Raw genomic sequence first — 27734 nt, 5'->3', positions numbered from 1 at the left:
TGTGATGCTACGGGTTGGATCTGTAGTTGGATAGGTGATTTGGATGAGGAGGACAAAAAGCTCGTGGAAGAAACCTGCGAGAGGGTTCAAAATTTAATTCTGAAGGACGAAGCAAAAGATATTTGGAGATGGTCTAAAAATGAGTTATCTATTAAAGAAGCATATGCAGCTTTAAGAGACAGTTTCAGCAACAGCGTAGGTGAAGAAAGGGCATTATCTCATTTTACAGGTTTACTTAACGGTGGAAGGATATTCTCGGAGAAACTCTCCGCCATATGGTTTGCCTTTATTTGGACAATATTCAGAAGGCGAAATGATAAATTTTTTGGAAGAAATGCTTGTCATGAAGATAGGAGTATCGATGCAATTCAATTGATAACTTGGAGATGGATGAAGGCTAAGGTGAGAGGGTTCGTTTTTCCGCTTAATCAAGTGGATTTCAAATCCAAGAAACTACTTAGGATGGAAAGAATAAAAGTTCGTTCGAGAGGTGGGGGCAGCTGTCGTCTGCATTGGTTCTGTAGAAGCGCTGTCCGAATGGATGACTCGGTCGGTCTTTAGACTTTGTGATATAACTGTTGTCTAGCTTTCAAGTCGCGGTATCCAGGGAGGTGTTAATCGTAGAGGTTGATCTGGCTGCTTCCAAGCTTTCGTAACCGAGGGCACTTCCTCCTGCTTTCCCATTTTGGAGCTGTTGCTGTACTATCTTTGAGCATTCAGAAATCAGGTTTGCTTTGCCGGTGTTCGTGTGTTCTGGGGTGCTGTTTTTCAAGGGCTCTGCTTGCAAAGCAGTGTGTGGTTAGCTTCTCGTCCGGTTGCTCGCATCTGCCGCGTGTTTTGGAGCCATGTTCTAATGGCGTTAGCAGTTATGGATCTAAGGTGTGGCGGCGCCGTTGGGTTTTCGGACAATCTGTTCTGGTGTTGAGTCTCTCATTTTGGACAGGGTTGTTAGATTATCTCTAAGGATGATTCTATCTCCTTTGGGATACATGACATCTCATGTACTTTAGGCTTGAATATTGCGTTTATTTACAGGCATTGCACATTGGAAAATGTATAATAGGTAGAATAGTTACGGGCGTGCATTTTCTCTCCCTCCCACATTTGTGCGCAAATCCATATAGGCGGGTGCTGAATCATACATTGGAAACTTTCTCTCCATATAATTATCATACACTTTTGTTGATTGAGTATCTGTATTTATACACCAAAGACCAATTCAATCATTACCCTATTTTATAGTTATCATACACTTTTGTTGATTGAGTATCTGTATTTATACAATTTGTTCTTTAACATAAAAATAGTGAATATCGGTGTTGGATCCTACCGATACCGTTTTGTTGTATTGTATATATTCTAATAAGTAAGACTTTGATTTTTTACATCACAGACTTTGTCTTGGTTGAATTTTGTAACATAGTGTTGTTGATGACGGATGGACATGGCCTCCCCCCTTTCCATCATCCATGTTACGTAAAAGGCTAGAAAGTCTTCACTAAATGAATATATATTTGGTCAACATACCAAGCTTCAAGTTGAATAGAGTATATATTATAATCCATAAACGTGTTGATTTCTTGTTTCAAATTTGCATAAACTAGCTATTACATGGGAAGATTTGGATGACTAAGTCATGTCAATTGAATTTAGAATTTGATAAAATGAAAGTCATTATGACAAACAAACCCACACAAACACAATGGAGTACCATAATAAGGTGCTAATGCTAATGGTGTGTACTGTCTTTTTTCGCTCTACGCCCATTTTCTGTAAACGGAACACCTTTACTACTATTGCTCCAAATCAGTTTATCCAATACAGTGATAGTCTTGTTTCTGCAGCCGGAACCTTTGAAGCAGGATTTTTCAACTTTGGAGATTCACAACGCCAATACTTTGGTATATGGTACAAGAGCATATTACCTAGGACTATTGTGTGGGTTGCCAATAGAAATACCCCTGTACAAAACTCAACAGGATTGCTGAAACTCAATGATCAGGGAACTCTTGTTATTCTCGATGGCTCCAAAGGCATCGTCTGGTCCTCCAATTCGTCAACAAAAATGGTGAAACCAGTTGTTTTATTGTTGTTGGATTCTGGAAACCTTGTTGTGAAAGATGCAAACAGCACTGGCAAGTTTCTTTGGGAAAGTTTTGATTATCCCGGTAACACTTTCCTTGCTGGAATGAAGCTGAAAAGTAATTTAGTTACTGGTCCGTATCGATATCTCACATCTTGGAGAAGCTCTGTAGATCCTGCTGAAGGTGAGTGTTCATATAGGATAGATACACATGGTTTTCCTCAATTGGTTAATGCAAAGGGAGCAAGATTTCTGTATAGAGGAGGCTCATGGAATGGATTTCTTTTCACTGGTTTTCCTTGGAATAGAATGCGTAGAGTCTTGAATTTCTCAGCAGTGTTCACAGACAAAGAATTCTCTTATCAATATGAAACTTTGAACAGTTCAACTATTACTAGATTGGTGTTAGATCCATACGGAAATTCACAGCGTCTTATATGGTCAGATGGGTCACAAATTTGGGCGGCTATAGTTAGTCGTCCTGCAGACCAGTGTGATAATTATGTCTTGTGTGGTATCAACTCTAACTGCAATATTAATGAGTTTCCAATATGTGAATGCTTGAAAGGTTTCATGCCAAAATTTCAACCAAAGTGGGACTCATCAAATTGGTCTGATGGGTGTGTAAGGAAAACACATTTAAATTGTCTCCATGGAGATGGATTTTTTAAGTACACAAGCATGAAGTTGCCAGATACATCATCATCACAAGACCTTGGGCCTTGAGGAATGCAAGACAGTGTGCTTGAAAAACTGTTCTTGCACCGCGTATGCAAATTTGGATATCAGATATGGTGGTAGTGGCTGCTTACTTTGGTTTGACAACATTGTGGACATGAGAAGACATCCAGACCAAGGACAAGACATTTACATACGATTAGCATCATCAGAATTTGGTAATTTTCATTTCCTCATACATCTCTTACCTTATCGATTTGTTATATAGCATAATATTTCAGCATTTGGCTTGGTATGATTAAGCACTGTTTAAAACATGAAATTATGTGACAAGAATACATGTTATTTTCACTTCTAAGTATATACCTGAGTTATTTCTAAGAACAGTTTATAATGAATCAACTTCCAAATGAAAGTTGTGTTGTTCTCTATAGATCCTTTGTTTGGTAGAGCTTATATGCCTGCTTTTTGCCTGACATTTCGTTCAATCACAGATCAACTAAAGAATAAGAGGAACTTGAAGCGTGTCGGTACTCTTGCAGGAGTTATTGCATTCATAATAGGACTCACCATTATTATATTGGTCACATTAGCATCTAAAAAGAAGCTTGGTAAGCCAGGGGATAAATTTTGATAAGTAAATCTTAAATATTTATGATGCGCTTAAATAGTACTCAAATAGTGATGCAAAAAGAATTAGTTACAACTTAAAATGAATTCTGAAGTTTGATTGCTTTGTTAATGATAAAACTCTTGAATTGTTACTTCAGGGTGTGTAAAAATGTTATTTCACAAGAAGGAGACGGAGGATGGTGAGCTGGCAACAATATTTGATTTTTCAACCATCACTGATGCAACAAATCACTTCTCTAACCGAAACAAGTTAGGAGAAGGTGGTTTTGGACCGGTGTACAAGGTACAGTCTTGGTTACCAAGTTAATTTACTCTCATATTTCACCAATCATTATAAGTACTAAAATTTCCATACTTTTTTACTAGGGCATAATGGTAGATGGCCAAGAGATTGCTGTTAAGAGGCTATCTAAAACATCAGGACAAGGAATTGAGGAGTTCAAAAATGAAGTAAAATTGATGGCAACACTTCAACACCGAAATCTTGTAAAACTTCTTGATTGTTCTATTCAACATGATGAAAAGTTGTTGATCTACGAGTTCATGCCCAACAGAAGCTTGGATTACTTTATTTTTGGTCTGAACTTTCACCCCAACCAAATTTATTGCTCTCGGTTTCTCTCTTGCATAATGTAGTTTTCATCCTAACTTAAGAATGTGTCATTTGTTAGATACTACGCGAAGTAAATTACTAGACTGGACAAAGCGCTCGGAAATTATTGACGGGATTGCTCGGGGGCTGCTGTTGTGAAAAACGATACCAATAACAAAGTATAATAGGGAATTATTGGGGAGAAGAAGAACACAAGAATTGGTTATAACTGCTATTCTTTCACTTTCTCTTAAAACAAGATTACAAGTTTACAAGAATAACAAATAACCTCTCTCACCCTAAATTAGGATTTGCAGCTTAGCAATGATGAGAGACTAGTATGCTATTTATAATAAAACCTAACATACTAACTAATGGGCTTTTCCAGCAAGGCCCATTACACAAGCCAACTTAATAAACAAGCTAACTTAACAAATTAGGGTTTAAACACTAAAACCTAATTTAACATGCTAACAACCCTAGCATCTTCGACATCTGCATGCTAGACCCATCTTCGACTACAGCATACACACTTCGACACCAGCATGTGAACAATCCTTCGACTTCATGCTTAACTCTGTCGAACCAAGAAGCTACCCTTCGACAATACTAGAGTTCGATCCAATATCTCACAAATCTCCACCTTGGACCTAACTCTACAACGTCAAGGAACAAACTAGCTTTCTTCATGCAGCTTTATCAACTGCATACAGTGGAAAAACTTGCAACTCGGCAATGTCTTGGTGATCATATCAGCAGCATTGTCTTCAGTCGAAACCTTCAGCACTTGGACTTCTCCACGCTCGATTACTCCTCTGACGAAATGCAGCCTCACATCAATGTGCTTAGTTCGCTCATGATAGGCTGAATTCTTCGACAGGTGTATTGCACTTTGACTATCACATTTAACAGTGATACCTCGACCTTGAAGTTTTAGCTCCTTTGCAAAACCTTCAAGCCACAATGCTTCTTTCACAGCTTCAGTTAGGGCAATATACTCCGCTTCAGTGGTTGATAGAGCAACAACCTTCTGAAGTGTTGCTTTCCAACTAATTGCAGTGCCAAACATAGTGAAAACATATCCAGAAATAGATTTTCTGGAATCCATACAACCTGCATAATCAGAGTCGACATATCCTTCTATTACTGCTTTACTATCTTCACCCAAGGCTCCACCATAAATTAGAACTCTGTTCAGAGATCCATTTATGTACCTTAAAATCCACTTCAATGCTTGCCAGTGAGCCTTTCCGGGATTCGCCATGTACCTGCTTACAAGACTTACTGCGTATGCTATGTCGGGTCTAGTACAGACCATAGCATACATCAAAGAACCGACTATATTAGCATATGGGATGTTATTCATATAGGCTCTTTCGACATCAGTACTGGGACACTGATCAATACTCAGCTTGAATTGAGGGTTTGTTGGAGTCACAACTGGCTTCGAATTTGACATACCAAACTTTTCAAGAATCTTCCGTAGATATGCCTCTTGAGATAGGCATAACTTCGACTTCTTTCTATCTCTTCGAATGTCAATTCCAAGAATCCTGGAAGCAGCTCCCAGATCCTTCATATCGAACTCCTTATTGAGTTCAGCCTTCACCCTCGTCACATCTTCAACATTGTTGCTTGCTATGAGAATATCATCCACATAAAGCAACAAAATAACAAATGAATTACCAGGTCGAAATCTGAAGTAAACGCAGTGGTCGAACTGACTTCTAATGAAACTTATGCGTGCCATGAACTTGTCGAATCTCCTATTCCACTGTCGAGGAGATTGTTTCAGCCCATACAAAGATCTCTTTAACTTGCACACATAATCTTCCTTCCCCTTTTCGACATACCCTTCAGGTTGCCTCATCAGGATCGTTTCATCTAAATCACCATACAAGAACGCAGTCTTCACATCCATCTGTTCCAGTTCAAGATCGAACTGTGCCACCATGGCAAGCAACATTCGAATGGACCTATGCTTCACAACAGGAGAAAACACATCATTGAAGTCGACACCTTCTTTCTGAGTGAAACCCCTTGCAACTAACCTTGCCTTGTATCTTTTCGACGTCACTTCTTCAATTCCTTCCTTAACTTTGAAAATCCATTTACAGCTGACTAACCTTGCCCCAACAGGTTTCTTGATCAGTTCCCAAGTATGATTATCATGAAGAGATTTCATCTCATCATCCATGGCCTTCAGCCATTCAGTCTTATTTCGACTCCTCATAACTTCCTTATAGTCTCTAGGTTCTTCGTCTAGAACCTCACTTGCAGAGATTAAGGCATAAGCTATAAGATCTGCATATCCAAGTCTCTGAGGTGGCTTGATGACTCTTCTCGACCTATCTCTCGACAATAGGTAGTCATCGTCAGTTTCCTCAACTTCAGCATCTTCTGCTTCTTCTTCGACTTCATCTGGGATATGCAATTCAGCATCAACATGCTCCACCTCAACAGGAATCTCTACCTGTTCCAGCTCTTCGTCAGATGTTTCTGTACTTCGACCAACATCATCAGTTTTCTTAAAAGCCATTTCAGCTTCATTGAAAACTACATCTCGACTGGTGATACACCTCCTGTGACCTGGCTCTAGGCACCATAGCCTATAAGCTTTGACTCCTTCAGGGTATCCCATGAACATGCATTTCAGAGCTCTAGGTTCGACCTTGTCTTGCCTAATGTGAGCATAGGCTACACAGCCAAATACTCTCAGTTTGTCGAGATCTGGTGGATGTCCCGACCAAACTTCTTCAGGTGTCTTCATATCTAACGCTGTCGAAGGACATCTGTTTATCAGATATGTTGCTGTCGAAACAGCCTCAGCCCAGAACACCTTCTTTAACCCCGCACTAGTCAACATGCATCTGACTCTCTCCAAAATAGTTCGATTAAATCTTTCAGCCAAACCATTTTGCTGTGGAGTACCTGCAGTAGTTCTGTGCCTTGCAATACCAAAGGCAGCACAAAAACTGTCGAATGCCTCATTGCAAAATTCAAGGCCATTGTCGGTTCTCAACCTCTTGACCTTCCTGCCAGTCTGATTTTCAACCAGAGTCTTCCAACTTTTGAAATTCTCAAAAGTTTCATCCTTAGTCTTCTGGATGAATACCCATAATTTTCTGGAATAATCATCTACTATGGATAGAAAATACCTTGCTCCTGAATGTGATGCACACCTTGCAGGCCCCCAAAGATCAGCATGGATGTAATCAAGGGATCCATGTGTTCTTTGTTTGCCTTTGTTGAACTTCACTCTGCAAGATTTTCCAAGTACACAGGGTTCACAAAACTTCAGCTTTTCGACTTTGTCTCCACCAAGCAGATTTTGTTTCCCTAATTCGACCAGACCCCTTTCACTGACATGGCCCAATCTCATGTGCCAGATTTCTGTTGGAGCGGTAGAGCGGCAAGCAACAAAAGTTTTGGAAGTATTCATCCGGGAATTATCGTGTCCACAGAGATCGGTGAGAAGAACTGCCGTTCGACTATCTCGCGTTCTAAGTTTCATGATTTGGGTGCGGAAAAGTAAATGCGGGAAAAGTAAATAAAAGCAGATAAACAATCTCAATAGTCTAAGAGAAATAGTTATGGAGTTGCATTTAGTTCTACCCGTCGAATACTTAAATCTGAAGATCTATCGCTCGACACTCACAATACGCATCAACATCACCGGGCATCATTCGAGATGCCACATCAGTGTCCATGTCTGCAACACCGACGAAAGCTCAACCGTACTATTCACATCAGCGATTTCTCCACCGACACAAACAACACGGAGGCATTAGACTCGATACCCACTAAGATTGTTAGTCCTGAATCCATGTCTGCAACCCAGAAACTAACAGCTATCATTCCTAATCAAGATCTATGGTGTCCATGTCTGCAACAACACAAATCCAGAGCATTTAAGCAAAAAGATCAAGAACAACAACAATGAAGATTTGTAAAGCGAATATATAAACGATCCCAAGATCCACAAATATACATACAATAAGAGTAGAAACGAACATACAACACCCACCATTGGAATGAAACAAAGGGAAGAGAGAAGATGAACCGGAAAGATCTCACCGGTACAATGAAATCGAGTCAGATCCATGATCAATCCACATGACGTCGCACCCAATGGTGTTTCCTAAGCCTCTAAACTACCAAAAAAGGATCAGAGCTCAACTTGTCAAGAAGAGGTGATAAAAAAACCTAAAAAAATCTGTTATTAACTATTTATACAAAACTGAGTTTCGCAGTGGGCGCGACGCGCCCTATTTCGGCGCGATGCGCCCTTTATAAATTTACTAAACCGCCCTAGAGCGCGACGCGCCCAAATCCGGCGCGACGCGCCCAATCTTCTGCCAGACTAAGTTCTTCAAACTCAAAGAGGGCGCGACGCGCCCTGCAGCGCGCGAAGCGCCCTGCACCAGAACAGCAGAATTATTTCCTCTTTGCTCTCGCAGCCGTGTCTTCGACACTTTATTCCTCAAGGCTCCGAAAACACAAGAATACCTACAAAAATACAACAAAGCTATCAAATGGTATAAAAGTGTATGAAAATACAAGTATTCGTAAAGTAAACGTAATTACACAAAAACGGGGGATTATTCAAACGGTATTAACAAAAAGCGTCGATAAGTGCCACTATTTACATACTCAGAATAACAACAATTTGGCACTTAACAACTCTCCCCAACTAGAATCTGTTTGTCCTCAAACAGGGCCAAACATTCAAAGAATCCAAAGTAAAAATCCAAAGAATCAAGAATCAACAAGATTTGGAAAAACGAAACAATTGTACGGTTCAAATAAAAACGTACGAACAAAGTAAATACTTACCACTATCCTACAACGACAACATGAAAATGAAACGATTCCTAAGTACGAAAATTCATACAAAACATCCTAAAACAAAACAAGCTCAATAATGAATCACGCCTAGCAAAAACTCATCGGTAGATGAAAAACACCGAAAGGTGAGGACTTTGAACACTCTTCCAACAATCTTGCAAACAATAGACAAAATTATGCATTCATCCAAAAATAGTATTGAAAATGCAACGGCACGAATCACAAGGGCTTTCAAGGTTGTAATGTGGCTCGGTTAACAAACAAGTGATAAGTCCTAAAGCTAATCGAAACAAAAACTTGCCTAAACCTAAGGGAGTAATTACTTCCACAAAGTTTCAAACAATACAATTTCAATCCAACTTTTCTCTTCATCACAAATTTCACACCAAACACAAAACTTATTAGCACACTCTTATTCAAAACTCTTTTTGTTCTTTTCTTTTTCAAGCTTTTCTCTTTTCTTTCTTTCTTTTTCTTTTCTTTCTTTCTCACTTTTTTTTTCTTTTTCTTTTTCTTTTCTTAACCTCACATCAATCACAACATAAGCACGCAAACATCCTCTCCCCAACTTGAATCCAACCACAATATCAAGTGAATACTCCCTACTTTCTAAGGCAAGGTAAAAATCCAACTAAACATCATAGTTAAGGTCAAGAAAACAAAGATAATCAAAATCCATCAAAAAGGGTGAACTATGTCTCAAGTTCAAAAACAAAATGGACAATGACAAAAAGGCTCAAAGGGGGTACGAATGGTCACACACTCACAAGGTAAAATGACATTTGGCTAGGTAGTTGTGCTCAAAATCAAACAAGTGCCTTGATCACTTTCGTGCATTCACAAAATCAATACAGACGAAAGATTAAACATAATAATATCTAGTTAAAACAAGAAATATTGGTCGCTCGCATATATACACAATGGAAAGCCACCTCACATTTATGGTAAAAAAGATAACTAATTGTGATTCAAGTCATGAGCAAGTTATGCAAAAAGAATGAATAGTATGAAAATTGTACAAATGAAAAGTCTCCTAAACATGCTATGCTATAGAATGCGATAAACGAGTACCTTGCTATGTACAAATTCGATCAATCATTACCGCACAACCAGCTTGTTGAATCAATCAAAATCGGAGAATTACCGAATGCGACTCCAAGTAATCGGGCCAAAATTTGAGTCTAAACACAAACAAAAGAATTAAAAATAAATCGATAAAATACTATACTATAAAGCCTTGGTGTAAGTGGGAAAAAGGTAAGCCGAGTGACCCGTTAAAAAGAGGTCACTGGCCAAAAGCTGCCCAGCGCGCGACGCACCCATGAGCGCGCGACGCGCGCTACACCAGAAAAACCAGACCAATCTAAAAAGACAGATTTTTCAGTGAGCCACCACTTAACACCTACACAACTCAATTACAGAAAAACAGAAAAATAAAACCGTTGGGGTGCCTCCCAACAAGCGCTCGTTTAACGTCGTAAGCTCGACGCCTTTATTGTTTCGCGAACGGTAAGAAACTTCCTCGCGGTACGCCAATGCTTTCGCCTCAAACGCAACCTAAAGAAAACGTCCTGCACAAACACTTAACAAACGAAACTTAAAACATAAAACCATCGCAATGCGATTAATCTCAACCAATCCCCGGCAACGGCGCCATTTTGTTGGAGCGGTAGAGCGGCAAGCAACAAAAGTTTTGGAAGTATTCATCCGGGAATTATCGTGTCCACAGAGATCGGTGAGAAGAACTGCCGTTCGACTATCTCGCGTTCTAAGTTTCATGATTTGGGTGCGGAAAAGTAAATGCGGGAAAAGTAAATAAAAGCAGATAAACAATCTCAATAGTCTAAGAGAAATAGTTATGGAGTTGCATTTAGTTCTACCCGTCGAATACTTAAATCTGAAGATCTATCGCTCGACACTCACAATACGCATCAACATCACCGGGCATCATTCGAGATGCCACATCAGTGTCCATGTCTGCAACACCGACGAAAGCTCAACCGTACTATTCACATCAGCGATTTCTCCACCGACACAAACAACACGGAGGCATTAGACTCGATACCCACTAAGATTGTTAGTCCTGAATCCATGTCTGCAACCCAGAAACTAACAGCTATCATTCCTAATCAAGATCTATGGTGTCCATGTCTGCAACAACACAAATCCAGAGCATTTAAGCAAAAAGATCAAGAACAACAACAATGAAGATTTGTAAAGCGAATATATAAACGATCCCAAGATCCACAAATATACATACAATAAGAGTAGAAACGAACATACAACACCCACCATTGGAATGAAACAAAGGGAAGAGAGAAGATGAACCGGAAAGATCTCACCGGTACAATGAAATCGAGTCAGATCCATGATCAATCCACATGACGTCGCACCCAATGGTGTTTCCTAAGCCTCTAAACTACCAAAAAAGGATCAGAGCTCAACTTGTCAAGAAGAGGTGATAAAAAAACCTAAAAAAATCTGTTATTAACTATTTATACAAAACTGAGTTTCGCAGTGGGCGCGACGCGCCCTATTTCGGCGCGATGCGCCCTTTATAAATTTACTAAACCGCCCTAGAGCGCGACGCGCCCAAATCCGGCGCGACGCGCCCAATCTTCTGCCAGACTAAGTTCTTCAAACTCAAAGAGGGCGCGACGCGCCCTGCAGCGCGCGAAGCGCCCTGCACCAGAACAGCAGAATTATTTCCTCTTTGCTCTCGCAGCCGTGTCTTCGACACTTTATTCCTCAAGGCTCCGAAAACACAAGAATACCTACAAAAATACAACAAAGCTATCAAATGGTATAAAAGTGTATGAAAATACAAGTATTCGTAAAGTAAACGTAATTACACAAAAACGGGGGATTATTCAAACGGTATTAACAAAAAGCGTCGATAAGTGCCACTATTTACATACTCAGAATAACAACAATTTGGCACTTAACAATTTCTGTCTTCGACAAAGGTTTCGTGGATACAACATTTGTCGAACCACTTACAACTTCAGCCTCAAGGGTATACAAGCCTTGTTTCTTCACGCCTCTCAAGACTTCCTTCGAACCCTTCATGACTCTTAGGATACTTTTCTCTCCTTGGAAAACATATCCTTTCTTGTCGAATTCACCAAGAGAAAGCAGATTTCTCTTCAAATCAGGAACAAACCTGACTTCAGTCAACAACCTTATTGACTCATCATGGAGCTTGAATCTAATAGATCCAATACCTGCAATCTTGCAAGCCTTGTTGTTTCCCAGCAATACTGATCCACCATCTTGATCACATAATTCCTCGAACAAGTCTTTGTTTGGAGTCATGTGCCAAGTGCACCCTGAATCCATAATCCACTCTCTTCTCAAGTCACTGCTTGAAACTACAAGAACATCAGATGATTCAAAATCATCTTGAACAATGGCTGCATTGCCATTATCCTTACCTCCATGATCTTTCAGGCGTTCAGGGCACACCTTTCTTGTGTGACCCTCCTTCTTACAATGATAGCATCGAATGCCAGATGCTTCGCCACTGTAAGACTTCGACTGGCTTTTGCCTTTCTTCTTGTCGAACTTACCATCCTTTCGTAAGAGTTTTCCTTTAACGGCCAAACCTTCGCCAACAGTCGAAGGTTTATGCTCCTTTCGTTCATTCAAGTCCTTAGAGTACAAGGCTGATTGAACTTCTTCAAACGTCAGGGACTCCCTTCCATACAAGAGAGTTTCTTTGAAGTGAGCATGTGATCGAGGCAAAGAACACAATAGTAACAACGCTTGATCTTCATCATCGATCTTCACATCAATATTTTCAAGATCAAGAATCAGCTTGTTGAACATATCCAACTGCTCAGCCAATACTTTGTCTTCAATCATCTTGAATGAATACAAAGCTTGTTTCAGGTAGAGTCGATTTACCAGCGATTTGGTCATATACAAACTTTCAAGTTTCACCCATAACCCTGATGCCGTCGTCTCCTTTGATACCTGCCTGAGAACCTTATCACCAAGGCTCAACAAAATTGCGCTGTGTGCCTTCTCAATCATAGCCGTCTTCTCCGCTGCCGTTAATGCAGCATTCATGGCTGCCTCTCCCTTCAACGCTTCCAAACAACCCTGCTGAACCAGTAGGGCTTTCATCTTCAAGCGCCACAGACCGAAATCATTCACTCCGGTGAACTTTTCAATCTCATACTTTGTTGACGGCATCTTCTCCACGCTCACCGCACCAATTTGTTGTGAAAAACGATACCAATAACAAAGTATAATAGGGAATTATAGGGGAGAAGAAGAACACAAGAATTGGTTATAACTGCTATTCTTTCACTTTCTCTTAAAACAAGATAACAAGTTTACAAGAATAACAAATAACCTCTCTCACCCTAAATTAGGATTTGCAGCTTAGCAATGATGAGAGACTAGTATGCTATTTATAATAAAACCTAACATACTAACTAATGGGCTTTTCCAGCAAGGCCCATTACACAAGCCAACTTAATAAACAAGCTAACTTAACAAATTAGGGTTTAAACACTAAAACCTAATTTAACATGCTAACAACCCTAGCATCTTCGACATCTGCATGCTAGACCCATCTTCGACTACAACATACACACTTCGACACCAGCATGTGAACAATCCTTCGACTTCATGCTTAACTCTGTCGAACTGTCGAACCAAGAAGCTACCCTTCGACAATACTAGAGTTCGATCCAATATCTCACACATACATAGAGATCTCAAGACAAGCAATATTCTTCTTGATAGTGATATGATCCCAAAGATATCAGATTTTGGTTTAGCCAGATCATTTATGGGAGATCAAGCCGAGGCTAATACAAATAGAGTGATGGGAACATAGTAATTTCGAATAACTTATTTCTTTTTATGGCTTAAATAACTCTAGTCTACTTAATATACATTGCCTATGCTATGTCACAACCCGTTTTAATATGTAAACTTCAATGTTTTTTCTTGCAGTGGGTATATGCCTCCAGAATATGCAGTGCATGGATCTTTCTCAATAAAATCTGATGTTTTTAGCTTTGGAGTTGTGGTACTTGAGATAATTAGCAGCAGGAAGAATCGCGGATTTTGTGACCCTCTACATCATCTAAACCTCCTTGGTCATGTAAGTTTTTAAATTTATATGACCCTTATCTTGTTACAATGTTTTTCGATTTTTTAAATCTTCTAAAAAGTAAAAAAAATAAATTAAAAAAGAATATTAATTTATATCGACCTTGCTGTAACTTTGTTTTCATTTTAGGCATGGAGACTATGGATTGAAGATAGGCCACTCGAGTTGATGGATGAAGTATTATCTGATGCTGCCGTATGTTCGGAAATAATAAGATTTATTCATGTAGCTCTACTGTGTGTACAACAGAAACCAGAAAATAGGCCTAACATGTCATCTGTGGTTTTTATGTTAAAGGGTGGAACGTTACTCCCGAAACCAAGTAAACCCGGGTTCTATGCAGGAAGAGATTTTACAAGTAGCACAGAATCTTCTTCAAAGGAGGGTTCAATAAATGAAGCTTCAATCTCATTATTAGAAGCCAGATAGAATGCCATTGTGCTTGACACTGATATTGCTAACATTTGGTTTTGGCAAGTTTAAAGATAGATATAGCATATAATACTCTTGTTGAAGCGCTGGTTAACTGATTTTGGGATTCGTAGAGTATCTAATGTTTGTTGTGTGGGTTGTTTTCTAGATTTTCATGAACTTGTGTGATTGAATTTAGATGTAACTTGAAGAGGCCAAGAGTTTGGTCTCTCCCTCCAAAAATAAGACAATTCCAATGACTTTCTCACTTTATTTTCATTCACCACATGATTTCCATCGCTGCAACCATAATATGGATTGAGTTGTACACTCAATAGATGCTTCGTTTCCATGTTTAATTTTCATTCATTTGGCTTCAAATTCCAGCCTATCTTGTTCAAGGTTCTTTTTCAAAATTTTCTTCATAGTTAACATTCCCTAAAATTAGAATATCATGAGTGCCTTCATGCGTGGCGATTAAACCATTTAATCTTTTAGAATCTTAGTGCTTTGGTACCCGTTGAATGAAATCGAAATCAAAATATTATAGAGTTTTCAATAAAAAATTATAATAATAGAATAATCAATTCATGTTACCTTTGATGATTTAACTCCAAGTTTGTAGAGGTTGAAGTTGTTGATTGTGTAGTTACTTTGGAGAAAACGGCTCTTAAAGATAAAAAGCAAGATGAAGAATAAATAATAAATCAAGAAACAGAGCGAAGTCAAAATGAATTTATTTAAAATTGAAGAAGTAAACATAAAATTTCAGGATCTTTCCTAGGAATGGATGACTGCCAAAAACCATCTAATTAAGAATGTCACTGGAGATATTTCTAAGGGATTTACAACTCGACACTCCCTTAGTAGGGTATGCAACTTTATGACTTTTGTTTCTCAAATTGAACAAAAGGAAGTTGATGAATCTCTCATCGACGAATAATACTCTGTTGCTATACAAGAAGAGTTAAATCAATTTGAAAAAAACAATAATTAAGAACTTGTTCCCAAAGCTTGGGCTAATCAAGTGATTGGAACCCGATGGATCTTTCACAATAAGTTTGACGAGGATGAAAATGTTTTAAGAAATAAAGTAAGACTTGTTCTGAAAGGATTAATCAACAGTGAGGCATAGATTTCGACGAAACTTATGTCTTTATAGCTCAATTTAAAGCCATACGATTGTTTTTAGCTTTCTCATGTATCATGAATTTTAAACTTTTTAAAAATGGATGTAAAGAGTGTGTTTTTGAACGACTATATCTAGGAGGAAGTGTATGTCAATTAACCTCCCAGTTATATAAATCCTATTTTCCCTAATCCTATTTTCAAACAGAAAAATACTCTTTACGGTCTAAAACAAACTCTTAGAACTTGATGACTATTTATGACTGTTTGAGCATGTTTCCACTTGAAAACAATTTTCAAAAAGGAAAAAATTATTAAAAAAATTTGATATCTTTTAGAGATGTAATTTTCGAAAAATATTGCCAAACATACTAACATATGAGAACCATCTTTGGAGATTTTTATTTGATATCTCTAATTTCTGGTCTAGTGTATTCATCCTTTCCCTTTTGATCTTAGTAGAACATCCATAGATCATATCAAGGGTGTCTCACACTTCTTTGACATTGCTGCAGTTAGCAATATAATTGCACTCTTTAATGCTTAGTGCACTTGTTCATCATTCTATTATTAATGAATGAGTAGGAACAAAAGATCATCTAAAACATAATTCTACAAATCAAAATCAATAGTTTATGTCTTTTTTATTCTAGCTTTTCATATGATATATCTTTCACCATCAAATGATGTGGGTTTGTTCAAAAATATACTCTTATTAAAAGAAGTGTTTGAAGTTATCATACGATCTTTTGAGAAGATTAATCTTATAACATGAATTAGTCTCTAAAGTCACTTGTTCAACAAGCCACTCTAGACATAAGATCATATGAGTGAATTTTGATATTTGATTTTCAATTTTTTATATAAAAACAATTGATTTTAAGTTGGTTAATTTTAAGAAGAGGATACAAATAGAGATTAAGTAGCAAAAAAGATAAATAACAAAAAAAAAAAGAGATAGAGTAAAAGAGATCACACCATATATTATCATAGTTCGACCTTAAATCACATTGTCTACTTCAGTCTCCAAGAATTTTGAAACCAACAACCTTACACCAAGTTTTTTACACATTTAACTTTCAACCTTTAAGTCCATTACAACAACACAAGAGGACTAAGCTCAGCTCAGCTCCAAGAACACTAATTTCTGTAATACTCGGGGAAAAGGATATTAAAGTGGGAGATGTTTACAAAAGAATTTCAATAATTAAAACGAGGCTCCAAAGAAAGAAAGTCATTCTGATTTTTGATAATGTTGACAAAGAGAAACAGTTACAGGTACTTGTAGAAGGACACGATTGGTTTGGCTTCGACGGCAAGATCCTAATCACTACAAGAGACAAGCATTTGCTGGCCACTCATGGGATTGTCAAAGTCTATGAGGTCAAACAGCTAAACTAAGAAAAGGCTCTTGAGTTATTTAGTTGGCATGCATTTAAAAATAAAAAAATAGATCCAAGTTATGTGGATACTGCAAAACGTGCAGTATCTTATTGTCATGGTCTTCCCTTGGCTTTGGAGGTGATAGGTTCTCAATTGTTTGGAAAAAGTTTAGCTGTATGGAAATCCTCATTAGATAAATACGAAAGAGTCATTCATAAAGATATCCATGACATTCTGAAAGTTAGCTATGATGATTTGGAAGAAAATGAAAAGGGTATTTTTCTAGACATAGCCTGTTTCTTTAATTCTTATGAAATAGGCTATGTCAAAGAAATACTATACTTACATGGTTTTCACGCGGAAGATGGTATAAAAGATCTTACTGACAAATCTCTCATGAAAATTGATATCAAGACATGGGCAGAGAAATTGTGAGGCAGGAATCAACATTGAAGCCTGGAAGTCGCAGTAGATTATGGTTTAGTGATGACATTCTTCATGTTTTGGAAGAAAACAAGGTACTTTAGTTAGAGTATCCCTTATTTGCTCTTTTATATTTATACATTTTGACTAATATATACTACAAATGTTTGATGAAATCAACTATTAATTATGATTTAGAAATTTGTGTTTACAACCAATAGATGTAGATGACAAATTCCCTCCCTTTAATTTTTGTTTGAATTTTGATTTGGAATTGAAAGGGAACTGATTCAATAGAAGTCATAATTGCTGACTTGCGCAAAGACAGAAAAGTGAAATGGTGTGGAAAAGCCTTCGGACAAATGAAGAACTTGAAAATTCTTATAATAAGAAATGGACGATTTCCTCAAAGTCCTCAAATTCTTCCAAATAGTTTGAAAGTGCTTGATTGGAGTGGATACCAATCATCCTCCTTACCATCCGATTTTAATCCCAAGAATCTTGCAATGCTTAACCTGCCTGAAAGTTGCTTCAAACATTTTGATTCATTCAAGGTATGTATCCTTTTTAAAAAATTATATGGTGAACATGTTCTGTTTGGTTTAAAATAAGAGTTAATAGTCATTTGCCCCTCTGCAATAGTAGCGATATTTGGTTTACCTCCTTTTAAAAAAAAATTTGTTTTACCCCTGTAATATTTGGGTACCCCTAAACGTGTAAAAACCAGGGAGTAAAATCAAAAAAATATATTTTACAGGGGTAATTTTCCCTCTTAGGGGGCAAAAGACTTACAATTTTAATATTATAGGGGGTAAAACAAAATTTTTTTTTAAAGGGGGTAAACCGAATATCGCTACTATTGCAGGGGGCAAATGACTATTAACCCTTAAAATAATGTTTATTTGAAGTTGATAAGTAAAAATTTGAGGCTTCTATTTTCCTGTAGGTGTTTAAGATGTTCAACTTTCTAGATTTTGAAGGGTGCGAATTTCTAACCGAAATACCTAGCTTATCTGGAGTACCAAATTTGGGGGGACTGTGTGTCGATTACTGCACTAATTTAAATAGAATTCATGAATCAGTTGGGTTTCTTGACAGGCTTGTGTTATTAAGTGCTCAAGGATGCACCCAATTAGAAACTCTGGTTCATTTCATCAACTTGCCATCTTTAGAGACTTTAGATCTTAGAGGTTGCTCATGTCTTGAAAGGTTCCCTAAAGTACTCGGAGTAATGGAGAATATAAAAGATGTTTATTTAGACCAGACTGCCATAAAACAATTGCCTATTACATTTGAAAATCTTGTTGGACTCCAACGTTTGTTCTTGAGGAGATGCCAGAGGATGGTCCAGCTACCAAGCTATAGATTTCCCAAATGTGAGATAATTACAGATTATGGTTGTAGAGGATTTCGATCATTTGACAATGAAGAAAAAGTGCGCCCAAAAGTGTTTGCAGATGCCATGCTTGTTCGTAATGAATATGGATGGTCCTACCTACCTTGATATGTATTCTTGTTATACAACCTCCAATGATTTCATTGAAGTATGTAGTCCTCTGAGTAAGTCAGAGTTCCCTAAATTTAGGAAATTAACGGGGATCATAAATTTTAGTAAGCTTAAAAAGAACAAACTATCAATGTGTTTTGGGTTCCAAAAAAAATTCCCCAGGATAGCTCTAACGTGTGTTGTAGAATCTGAAAAGCATTTGGATAACATGGTGTTGAGTTTCGAGTTGAATGTACTCATCAATGGCACTAAGCAACTCACTTCCTCATGTGAATACATATTTCATACAACAAAAGAGACAGCACAAGCTCTTCGTTGAGATGTACAATGCAAAGTGGAGGGTTTATTTTCAGAGAATGAGTGGTATGAGGTGGATATTTTATGTGAGATGAAACATCTCATGCCATGTGATTTTGAAGGGCCGATGGCCTATCGGGATTGGACGGCTAAGAGGATTCTGAAGTGGTCTGTTTTGTCTCTCATGTAAGAAAACAAAGAGGATGATTTAAGTTTAATTGACAATCCCAATTCTCCTATGTCAACTGAGGAGAAATTTCCAGAGATATATACAAGAAATAAACGAAAGAGAATGCATCATATGTAGAAAATGCAAAAAAGAAAGAGAAAACATTCTTCTTCCCATTTTAAAATGGCTGCCGGTTGTAATTACAAGTTTTGGAATGAGAATATTTTCTTTTTAGATAATTACACTTAATATTGAATTTGAATTCTAACTAATTATAATTGTTTGGGTTAAATATGTTTTAGATCTCTATAAAGTTTGCTATTTTCATTTTTAGTCTCATGTAAAAAAATCCATTAAAGAATCATCCCCAAAAATTTGTCGTCGGCACTTTTGGTCTCTGGCGCTAGATGTGAGTAACGGAAGCTGGCGTGGAATTACAGGTGAACTATGATTTTGTCAAATTATGATTTGGTTTATTGGTTTTGCAAACTTCAAACCTTATTTACAATGTGTGATATACAATATTTAAGTTTGTTTTACTTTACATGTTTGTTAACTATTCATTGTTCTATAATTGTTATCTAAGTCTCATTGTTCATTTTTTTAGATGTATACGTAAAGAGTCATCCACCAAATTGAAACACTTCAAGAAAGAGTAATCAAAAGTTGTGTAAGGTGTTTTTGATTTGGTAGTAGTTTGGTTCAGGGGATGCTGGATAATTGCAAACTGACTAAATTATTGACAGTGTAAATATCCATTTTTTAGACCAAACCCATCACATCTCATGACAGTACATCAAACAAACTATGTTAATATACCATCATATCTCATGCACTATTTCTATAATTTTTATCAACAATATATTTGACATAAAATTCCAACAAGGAATGCTACTTTTTTTCACAATGATGAATAACTAGCCTTATCAAAATGTTTGCCATATCCAAACTATTATGGATATTAATACACACTGTCCAAAATATTAATATACATTCAACTTATACAAATTATATTGTTTGGACAAGGTTATACAAATTTATTGACAAACACAACATATTTAAACTTGAACGTTACTGTACATACTTTTACTTTTTTCAAACTTGTCAAGTATGCTACCTATCACTGATTTTAGACCACTGCAAACAACAACAAATATATTGTTTAATATAATTTTGCCATAAAAAATTACAACGTTGGGACAATGGTGCTGCTTTGAAATCATTTATAAGATATTTTGGAGATGTATCTCCGAATGCACCCAAATAACGTACGAAGATGCATCTCCAGATCATATTTTATTTAAAATATGATGAATCGTTGATGTGTGATTTTGGATGCGCCCGAAAGATGCATCTTTAAACGCATAAAGGGCAATTTCGAATTTCAAAAAATATAAGATGCAAACATATGGGTAGAAAGAGCATTTTCTTTAGAATTTGGTTTGAAATTAAGTTGTTTCTTTTAAAAGTGTCATTATTCGTTTGGAGAATGATTCACTTCTAAAAAAATGCCAACTTATCCATCCTGCCATGATTCATTTAGACCATAAAGAGAATTATTGTGTAAAAAGTAACAATAATCATTAGCTTTTCTTTTATATATATATATATATATATATATATATATATATATATATATATATATATATAGAGGAGGGATCAAATTACACCCGAAGAGTTACACTCGTTCAATAACTACATCTCGAATTAATATTTTTTAAATTTAACCGTTGGATTGAAACATAATATCATATAGATCATACCTATAAAGTTTGAGCTTAATCTATAATGATTTACTATGTCATTGAATTACATCAAAATTAACATTATATGAAAGTTCATTTTGACGTTAATCTTTGGATATCTTGATGATATAGTAAATCATTATAGATTAAGCTCAAACTTTATAGGTATGATCTATATGATATTATGTTTCAATCCAACGGTTGAATTCAAAAAATATTAATTCGAGATGTGGTTATTGAACGAGTGTAACTCGTGGTGTAACTCTTCGGGTGTAATTTGATCCCTCCTCATATATATATATATATATATATATATATATATATATATATATATATATATATATATATATATATATATGGATCATATCAAGTGAGAGCATTTTTAAATGAGAGATGAGAGGAAGAAATATCAACCATTGGATTCATCAAGAGAGAGAATGTTAATACATTAATGAGACTATTAATTTCTCTCTCTTGATGAATCTAATGGTTGATATTTCTTCCTCTCATCTCTTATTTAAAAATGCTCTCACTTGATATGCTCCCTATATATATATATATATATATATATATATATATATATATATATATATATATATATATATATATATATATATATATATATATATATATATAAAATTTAAAAGTAACGATTAAAAAGCAACCGAAAGAGTAGTAAAAAGGAGTAGGAAACTAACAAGAAGTCAGTAATGTCAAAAAAAAGGAGTAGGAAACTAACAAGAAGTCAGTAATGTCAAATCAACGCGGAATCATCATGGAAAGTAGTACTCTTTATGGTCACAAGACTAAATGCAACATGCTGTTCATTTCTTCAACCTTTCATCTTTAAGCAGATTCATAGTAAGGGAAAGAAGGTCCTAGTATCATGTCATTGTCTTGTTCTTTCACATGTGATGATTGGACTTATGATGTCTGTCTCAGTTTTAGAGGCATTGATACTCGAAACAACTTCACTAGTGATCTCTACAATTCTCTCAATCGAAGAGGTATAAACACTTTCTTTGATGAAGAAAAAATTCATATAGGAGATAAAATCACACCCACTCTTCTCAAAGCCATTAAACACTCGAGAATTTTCATTGCTATTTTCTCCAAAGACTATGCATCTTCAACTTTCTGTTTGACTGAACTTGTCACCATTCTTGAGTGCTCAAACTCACAAGGACGGTTGTTTTTCCCGGTTTTTTATGACGTCGATCCTTCCCATATTCGACACCTAACTGGAACTTATGGTGAAGCTTTTGAAAAACTCGAAAAGAGGTTTAAAGATGACAAGGATAAGGTGCATAACTGGAGGGATGCTTTGTGTCAAGCTGCTAATGTTTCCGGATGCCATTTCAAACCAGGGTACCTCACTTAATCATCCATGAAATCTAGTTGTTTTTTCACACATATGTTTCTCTCGCTATTTTATTTCCTCATCCATTAAATATTGAACATGATCTTTACTAGTAAACATATAAATCTAGTTGAAGGATATATTTTTGAAGAAGTAATTTTTTGTTATTTGATTAGTTTTGGTTGAAGTGAATACACTAATCACATTCAATGACTTGGTTTCAGTTTACATGTACTTTAGTATTGTGCAGTTCTGAATCAGAATACAAGTTTATCGAAAAGATAGTGAATGAGATTTTTTTAAAAGTCAACCGTGTTCCTTTACATGTTGCAACCAACCCTGTTGGGTTGGAGTCTCAAATGTTACAAGTAGTATCTCTCCTTGGGTTTGAGTCTGATGAGAGAGTCAACAGGGTAGGCATTCATGGAACTGGCGGAATAGGAAAATCAACACTTGCTCGTGCTGTGCATAACTTGGTTGCTGATCAATTTGAAAGTGTGTGTTTTCTTGCTGACATAAGACAGAGGGAAACTCATCATGGTCTTGTGCACCTTCAAGAAACACTACTTTCTGAAATACTTGGGGAGAAAGATATTAAAGTAGGAGATATTTATAGAGGAATTTCCATAATTAGAAGGAGGCTTCAAAAAAAGAAAGTACTTTTGATTCTTGATAATGTTGATAAAGTGCAGCAGTTGCATGCACTTGTAGGAGGAGATGATTGGTTTGGCTTTGGCAGTAAAATCATAATCACAACCAGAGACAAGAATTTGTTGACCACTCATGAGAATGTGAATTTATATGAGGTTAGACAACTAACAAATGATAAGGCTCTTGATATGTTTAGTTGGCATGCATTTAGAAATCATCAAATTGATCCAGATTATGTGAATATTGCAAAACGTGCAATATCTTATTGTCGTGGTCTTCCCCTGGCTTTGGAGGTTATAGGATCTCAGTTGTGTGGAAAAAGTTTAGCTGTATGGAAATCCTCATTAGATAAATATGAAAGAGTCATTCATAAAGACATCCATGACATTCTTAAAGTTAGCTATGATGATTTGGATGAAGATGTAAAGGGTATTTTTTTAGACATAGCTTGTTTTTTTAATTCTTATGAAATAGGCTATGTCAAAGAAATATTATACCTGCGTGGTTTTCATGCGGAAAATGGCATAGATGAGCTTATTGACAAATCCCTCATGAAAATTGATAACAATGGTTGTGTTAGAATGCACGACTTGATTCAAGATATGGGCAGAAAAATTGTGAGGCAAGAACCAGCATTGGTGCCTGGATGACGCAGTAGATTATGGTTTAGTGATGATATTGTTCATGTTTTAGAAGAAAACAAGGTATGCTAGTTAGAGTATACCCTCTTTGCTTTCTTATATTTATACATTTTTGCTGAAATTTATTAGTAGAGACAAACATAATGATTTAGAAATTTGTGTTTACAACCATAGATGTAGATTACAAATTCTCAACCTTTAATTTTTGTTTGAATTGTAATTTGGAATTGAAAGGGAACTGATTCAATAGAAGTCATAATCTGCGACTTGCACAAAATCAAAGAAGTGAAATGGTATGGAAAAGCCTTCGGTCAAATGAAGAACTTGAAAATTCTTATAATTAGAAATGGACGGTTTTCCCAAGGTCCTCAAATTCTTCCAAATAGTTTGAAAGTGCTTGATTGGAGCGGATATCAATTATCCTCTTTACCATCCGAATTTAATCCCAAGAATCTTGCAATACTTAACCTGCCTGAAAGTTGCCTTAAACATATTGATTCACTCAAGGTATGCCTCCTTTTAAAAATAATTATATGGTGAACATGTTCACTTTGGTTTAAAATAATATTTATTTAAAGTTGATACTTAACAATTTGAGGCTTCTATTTTTCTGTAGGTGTTTGAGATGTTGAACTTTCTAGATTTTGAAGGCTGCAAATTTCTCGTTGAAATACCTAGCTTATCTAGAGTACCAAATTTGGGGGCACTGTGTCTTGATTACTGCACTAATTTATATAAAATCCATGAATCGGTTGGGTTTCTCGACAGACTTGTGTTATTAAGTGCTCAAGGATGCAATCAACTAGAAAGTTTGGTTCCCAAAATCAATTTGCCATCTCTAGAGACTTTAGATTTAAGGGGTTGCTCAAGACTCGAGAGTTTCCCTGAAGTAGTTGGAGTAATGGAGAACATAAAAGATGTTTATTTAGACCAGACTGCAATAAAACAGTTGCCTGTTACAATTGTAAAAATGGTTGGCCTCCAACGTTTGTTCTTGAGGGGATGCCGAAAGATGATTCAGCTTCCAAGTTACGTATTTCCCAAACTTGATATAATAACTTCTTATGGTTGTAGGGGATTTCAAACATCTGAGAATGCAGAAAAAGTGAGTCCCAAAGTGTTTGCAAATGCCATGTGTGTTTATAATGAATATGGCAAGTCCTTCCTTCATGTGTATTCTAGTAATAATGGCTCCAAAGATGTCATAGAAGTATGTAATCCGTGGTGGAATTTCGATGGAATAAGTCTTGCAGATCTTCTATTTGAACTCATTTGTTCGGGGTGTTTACAGGAGAAGTTACGTTTTGGTATTCTTAAAAGGAATGAATCATCTGTGTGTTTTCAGTTCCAAAAGAAATTTCCCCGGATAGCTCTATGGTGTTTGGTAGAACCTGGATATCATTTTGACAACATGGTGTTGAGTTTCAAGCTGAATGTACTCATCAATGGCACTAAGCAACTCACTTCTTCATGTGAATACATATTTTACAAACAAAGAAAGACGGACCAAATGCTTTGTTGTGATCTAGTATGCAAAGTGGAGGGTTTATTTTCAGAGAATGAGTGGAACCATGTGGAGATTTTATGTGAGATGGAACATCGCATGCCCTGTGATTCCAAAAGTGTCACTGCCCACCAGGGTTTGATCTCTAACAGGATTCTAAAGTGGTCTCTCCTATATGTGTTCCTAGAAAAAGGAAATGACGATTTCGTCTTATTTGACAGTCTTGATTCCTATCTGTCAAATAAACAGAATATTGAATTTTGTGGAAATCAAATAAATCAAGAGATTCGGAGAATAATGAAAAGATTTAGGGTCTTTAGTGAAATCCAAGATAGATTGGATAGAACAACATTATCTGTTTATGGTTCCACTATGAAAAGGTGAAAAATATTAGGCTCTGTTTATTTCTGCCTGATAGGAAGATTAGGTATGTTAAGTTGCTTCTTTTTATTTATGTTTTTTGCTGTCCAGTTCAGGAGAAAACTCTTCAATGACAACCGCAAGGGATGTGCAATTGCTGAGTTATCAGAATGTAAGAATATATTCCCTTCGTATCATAATAAGTGTCTCATTTGCACTTTTTCTATTTCTCAAAATAAATGTCTCTTTAGAATATCAATGCAACATTCGCTGGACTTAGTAAGGAGAACCACGGTTCGATCCCCCGCAACTGCGATCGGGAGGGGGCTGGAACCACTTGATGCCAGAACTGACCCCCGAACCGGACTAAACCGGTGGTGATAAACCAAAAAAAAAGAATATCAATGCAACATTTATTATTTTTTTTACTACTATACCCCTATATATTAACTTTCACGTTTTTTAACTACTCCACTACCTATAATAAATAAGGGTACTTTAGTAAATGATACTAATTTTTTCATTAAAACCAACATATCTAATCATTTTCTTAAGAACCGTGCAAAACTCAAATAAAACACTTATTATGAGACGGAGGGAGTACTTTTTTTTTCTCATGACCTTATGCCACATTATCAAACACAGCCTGTTCTTTTTATTTACTCTATAGTGGTAAATGAAACTTCAACATCTATCATAAAACACTCAATATTATTGAACATTTTGCATGAATAGCTTATAAATAACTTTGCACCAATGTTCATAAATTGAAGCTTCATAAGTGTCCGCGTTGAATAAGTAATGTGTGGGAATAGGCTGGGTCGAATTAGGCTTTGCCAAGTCTAAATTTGGTCTGCTAAAATTTCCATGACTAAGACTGGCCTATGATCTATCATAGACTTATTTTTTTGATCTGATTAGCCTATTAGTCTGCTTAAAACCTATATCATTTGCACATATGTAAATAAACAATTTAAATAATATTTAAATGTACTATTGAATCAAAAGTACAATGAAACTAAATATGTATTTACATTGACTTATTTGAGGTTACATAGAAACATAAGTTTTGTGAAATTATTTGTTTGGGAGAATTTATGAAAATAACTTATAACATTATTCATAAGATTTTTTTAAACTTATATTCTCAAGTATAACTAAACTTTTCATTTGTATTTAATATAAAGTACAAAATATAATAAAAAAAATAATAAATTTATTCATATTTATTAAAATAGGTCGACCTGATAAGTTTAAAGGACTTTTATTAGGACATGTGGTCTAGCCTATTTAACTAATTAGGCTTATAAAAAAACCTGAGTCTTTTCTACTTAAAAAATCTTGACCCGGTCTTGACCTATGAAGTTAAGACCGTAGATTCTGTTACTGGTGTGACCTAACCTATTCCCGCCCCCTAGTCCCCTAGTGTAATGTATCATATTGAAATGTGTAGTATACCACACCATGGCATTGTTTTCCCCATATGCTAGACTAACATTTTGCTTAAATAATTTTTTCACCCTTTTGCAGATTTTGACAAATTGATGTTCAGCGTCATGAACCAATTTTGTGCTAGTACAGCCTCAGATAATAAAGATGATGCACTGCAAAATCTTATCCTCGACGAGACTTATGAGGCTCAGGAAATTAAAATACGCTATCACAAAGATTTTTGTTGGTCTTTATTATCAAATAACAAGGAGCACACAGAAGAAGATAGATAAAGGAATAGATTTTTCTTACATGGTGAGTGATAACATCGTAGTATATATACAAGGAATGAGTAACACTCTAAGGTGTATGACATGCATTGTACCAAAGCTTGTAGGGCAAAATAACTAACTACATAACTGAATAACTAACTGTCAGTTATGATGATTAAGAGTTTAAATTTCTGAATAATGATTGTTTATTTGAAGAAAATTTAGTGTTAGTATAGTCTTACCCTACTATGTAAAATTTTGTATCCATAAATCTATTAATTTTAAGGGACAATCACGAGATTTGCTCCACCTTCATATATGGGACATAGACTAATATTTATGAGTTCATTGACGGAATATAACGTAAAATGCATGACCATTTTTAAAATAAGTAAAATGCATGACCATTTTTAAAATAAGTGAAAGTAAGAAGATATTGAGTTTGTTTTTTGTTACGAAGCATATTCAGTTATCAAGGAATATGATATTG

General features: G+C 36.1%; 1 protein-coding gene and 2 pseudogenes across 1 annotated transcript; all 3 read left to right on the top strand.

The window, feature by feature from the left end:
- The first annotated feature begins 1690 nt into the window (after positions 1 to 1690).
- On the top strand, positions 1691 to 14391 carry LOC131593356 (G-type lectin S-receptor-like serine/threonine-protein kinase At4g27290; annotated as a pseudogene).
- A 2908-nt stretch (positions 14392 to 17299) lies between these two features.
- LOC131657167 (probable WRKY transcription factor 19) lies at positions 17300 to 19176 on the top strand. The gene is made up of 3 exons (XM_058926645.1): positions 17300 to 17402; positions 17589 to 17861; positions 18254 to 19176. The coding sequence occupies exons 1-3, from the start codon at positions 17301 to 17303 to the stop codon at positions 18809 to 18811; spliced, it is 933 nt and encodes a 310-aa protein (XP_058782628.1). The 5' UTR covers position 17300; the 3' UTR covers positions 18812 to 19176.
- A 2584-nt stretch (positions 19177 to 21760) lies between these two features.
- On the top strand, positions 21761 to 27524 carry LOC131593355 (disease resistance protein RPV1-like; annotated as a pseudogene).
- Positions 27525 to 27734: the final 210 nt, after the last annotated feature.

Source organism: Vicia villosa, linkage group LG3, assembly GCF_029867415.1.
Source record: "Vicia villosa cultivar HV-30 ecotype Madison, WI linkage group LG3, Vvil1.0, whole genome shotgun sequence".
NCBI lineage: Eukaryota > Viridiplantae > Streptophyta > Magnoliopsida > Fabales > Fabaceae > Vicia > Vicia villosa.
This window is presented reverse-complemented; position numbering and strand designations above follow the sequence as displayed.

Excerpts from the sequence above, each read along its gene's own strand:
- LOC131657167 (XM_058926645.1), top strand. The coding sequence starts at position 17,301 with ATGGGCAGAGAAATTGTGAGGCAGGAATCAACATTGAAGCCTGGAAGT. Across the intron at positions 17,403-17,588 it reads ATGTTTTGGAAGAAAACAAG|GGAACTGATTCAATAGAAGT; the intron begins GTACTTTAGTTA and ends TGGAATTGAAAG. Across the intron at positions 17,862-18,253 it reads AACATTTTGATTCATTCAAG|GTGTTTAAGATGTTCAACTT; the intron begins GTATGTATCCTT and ends ATTTTCCTGTAG.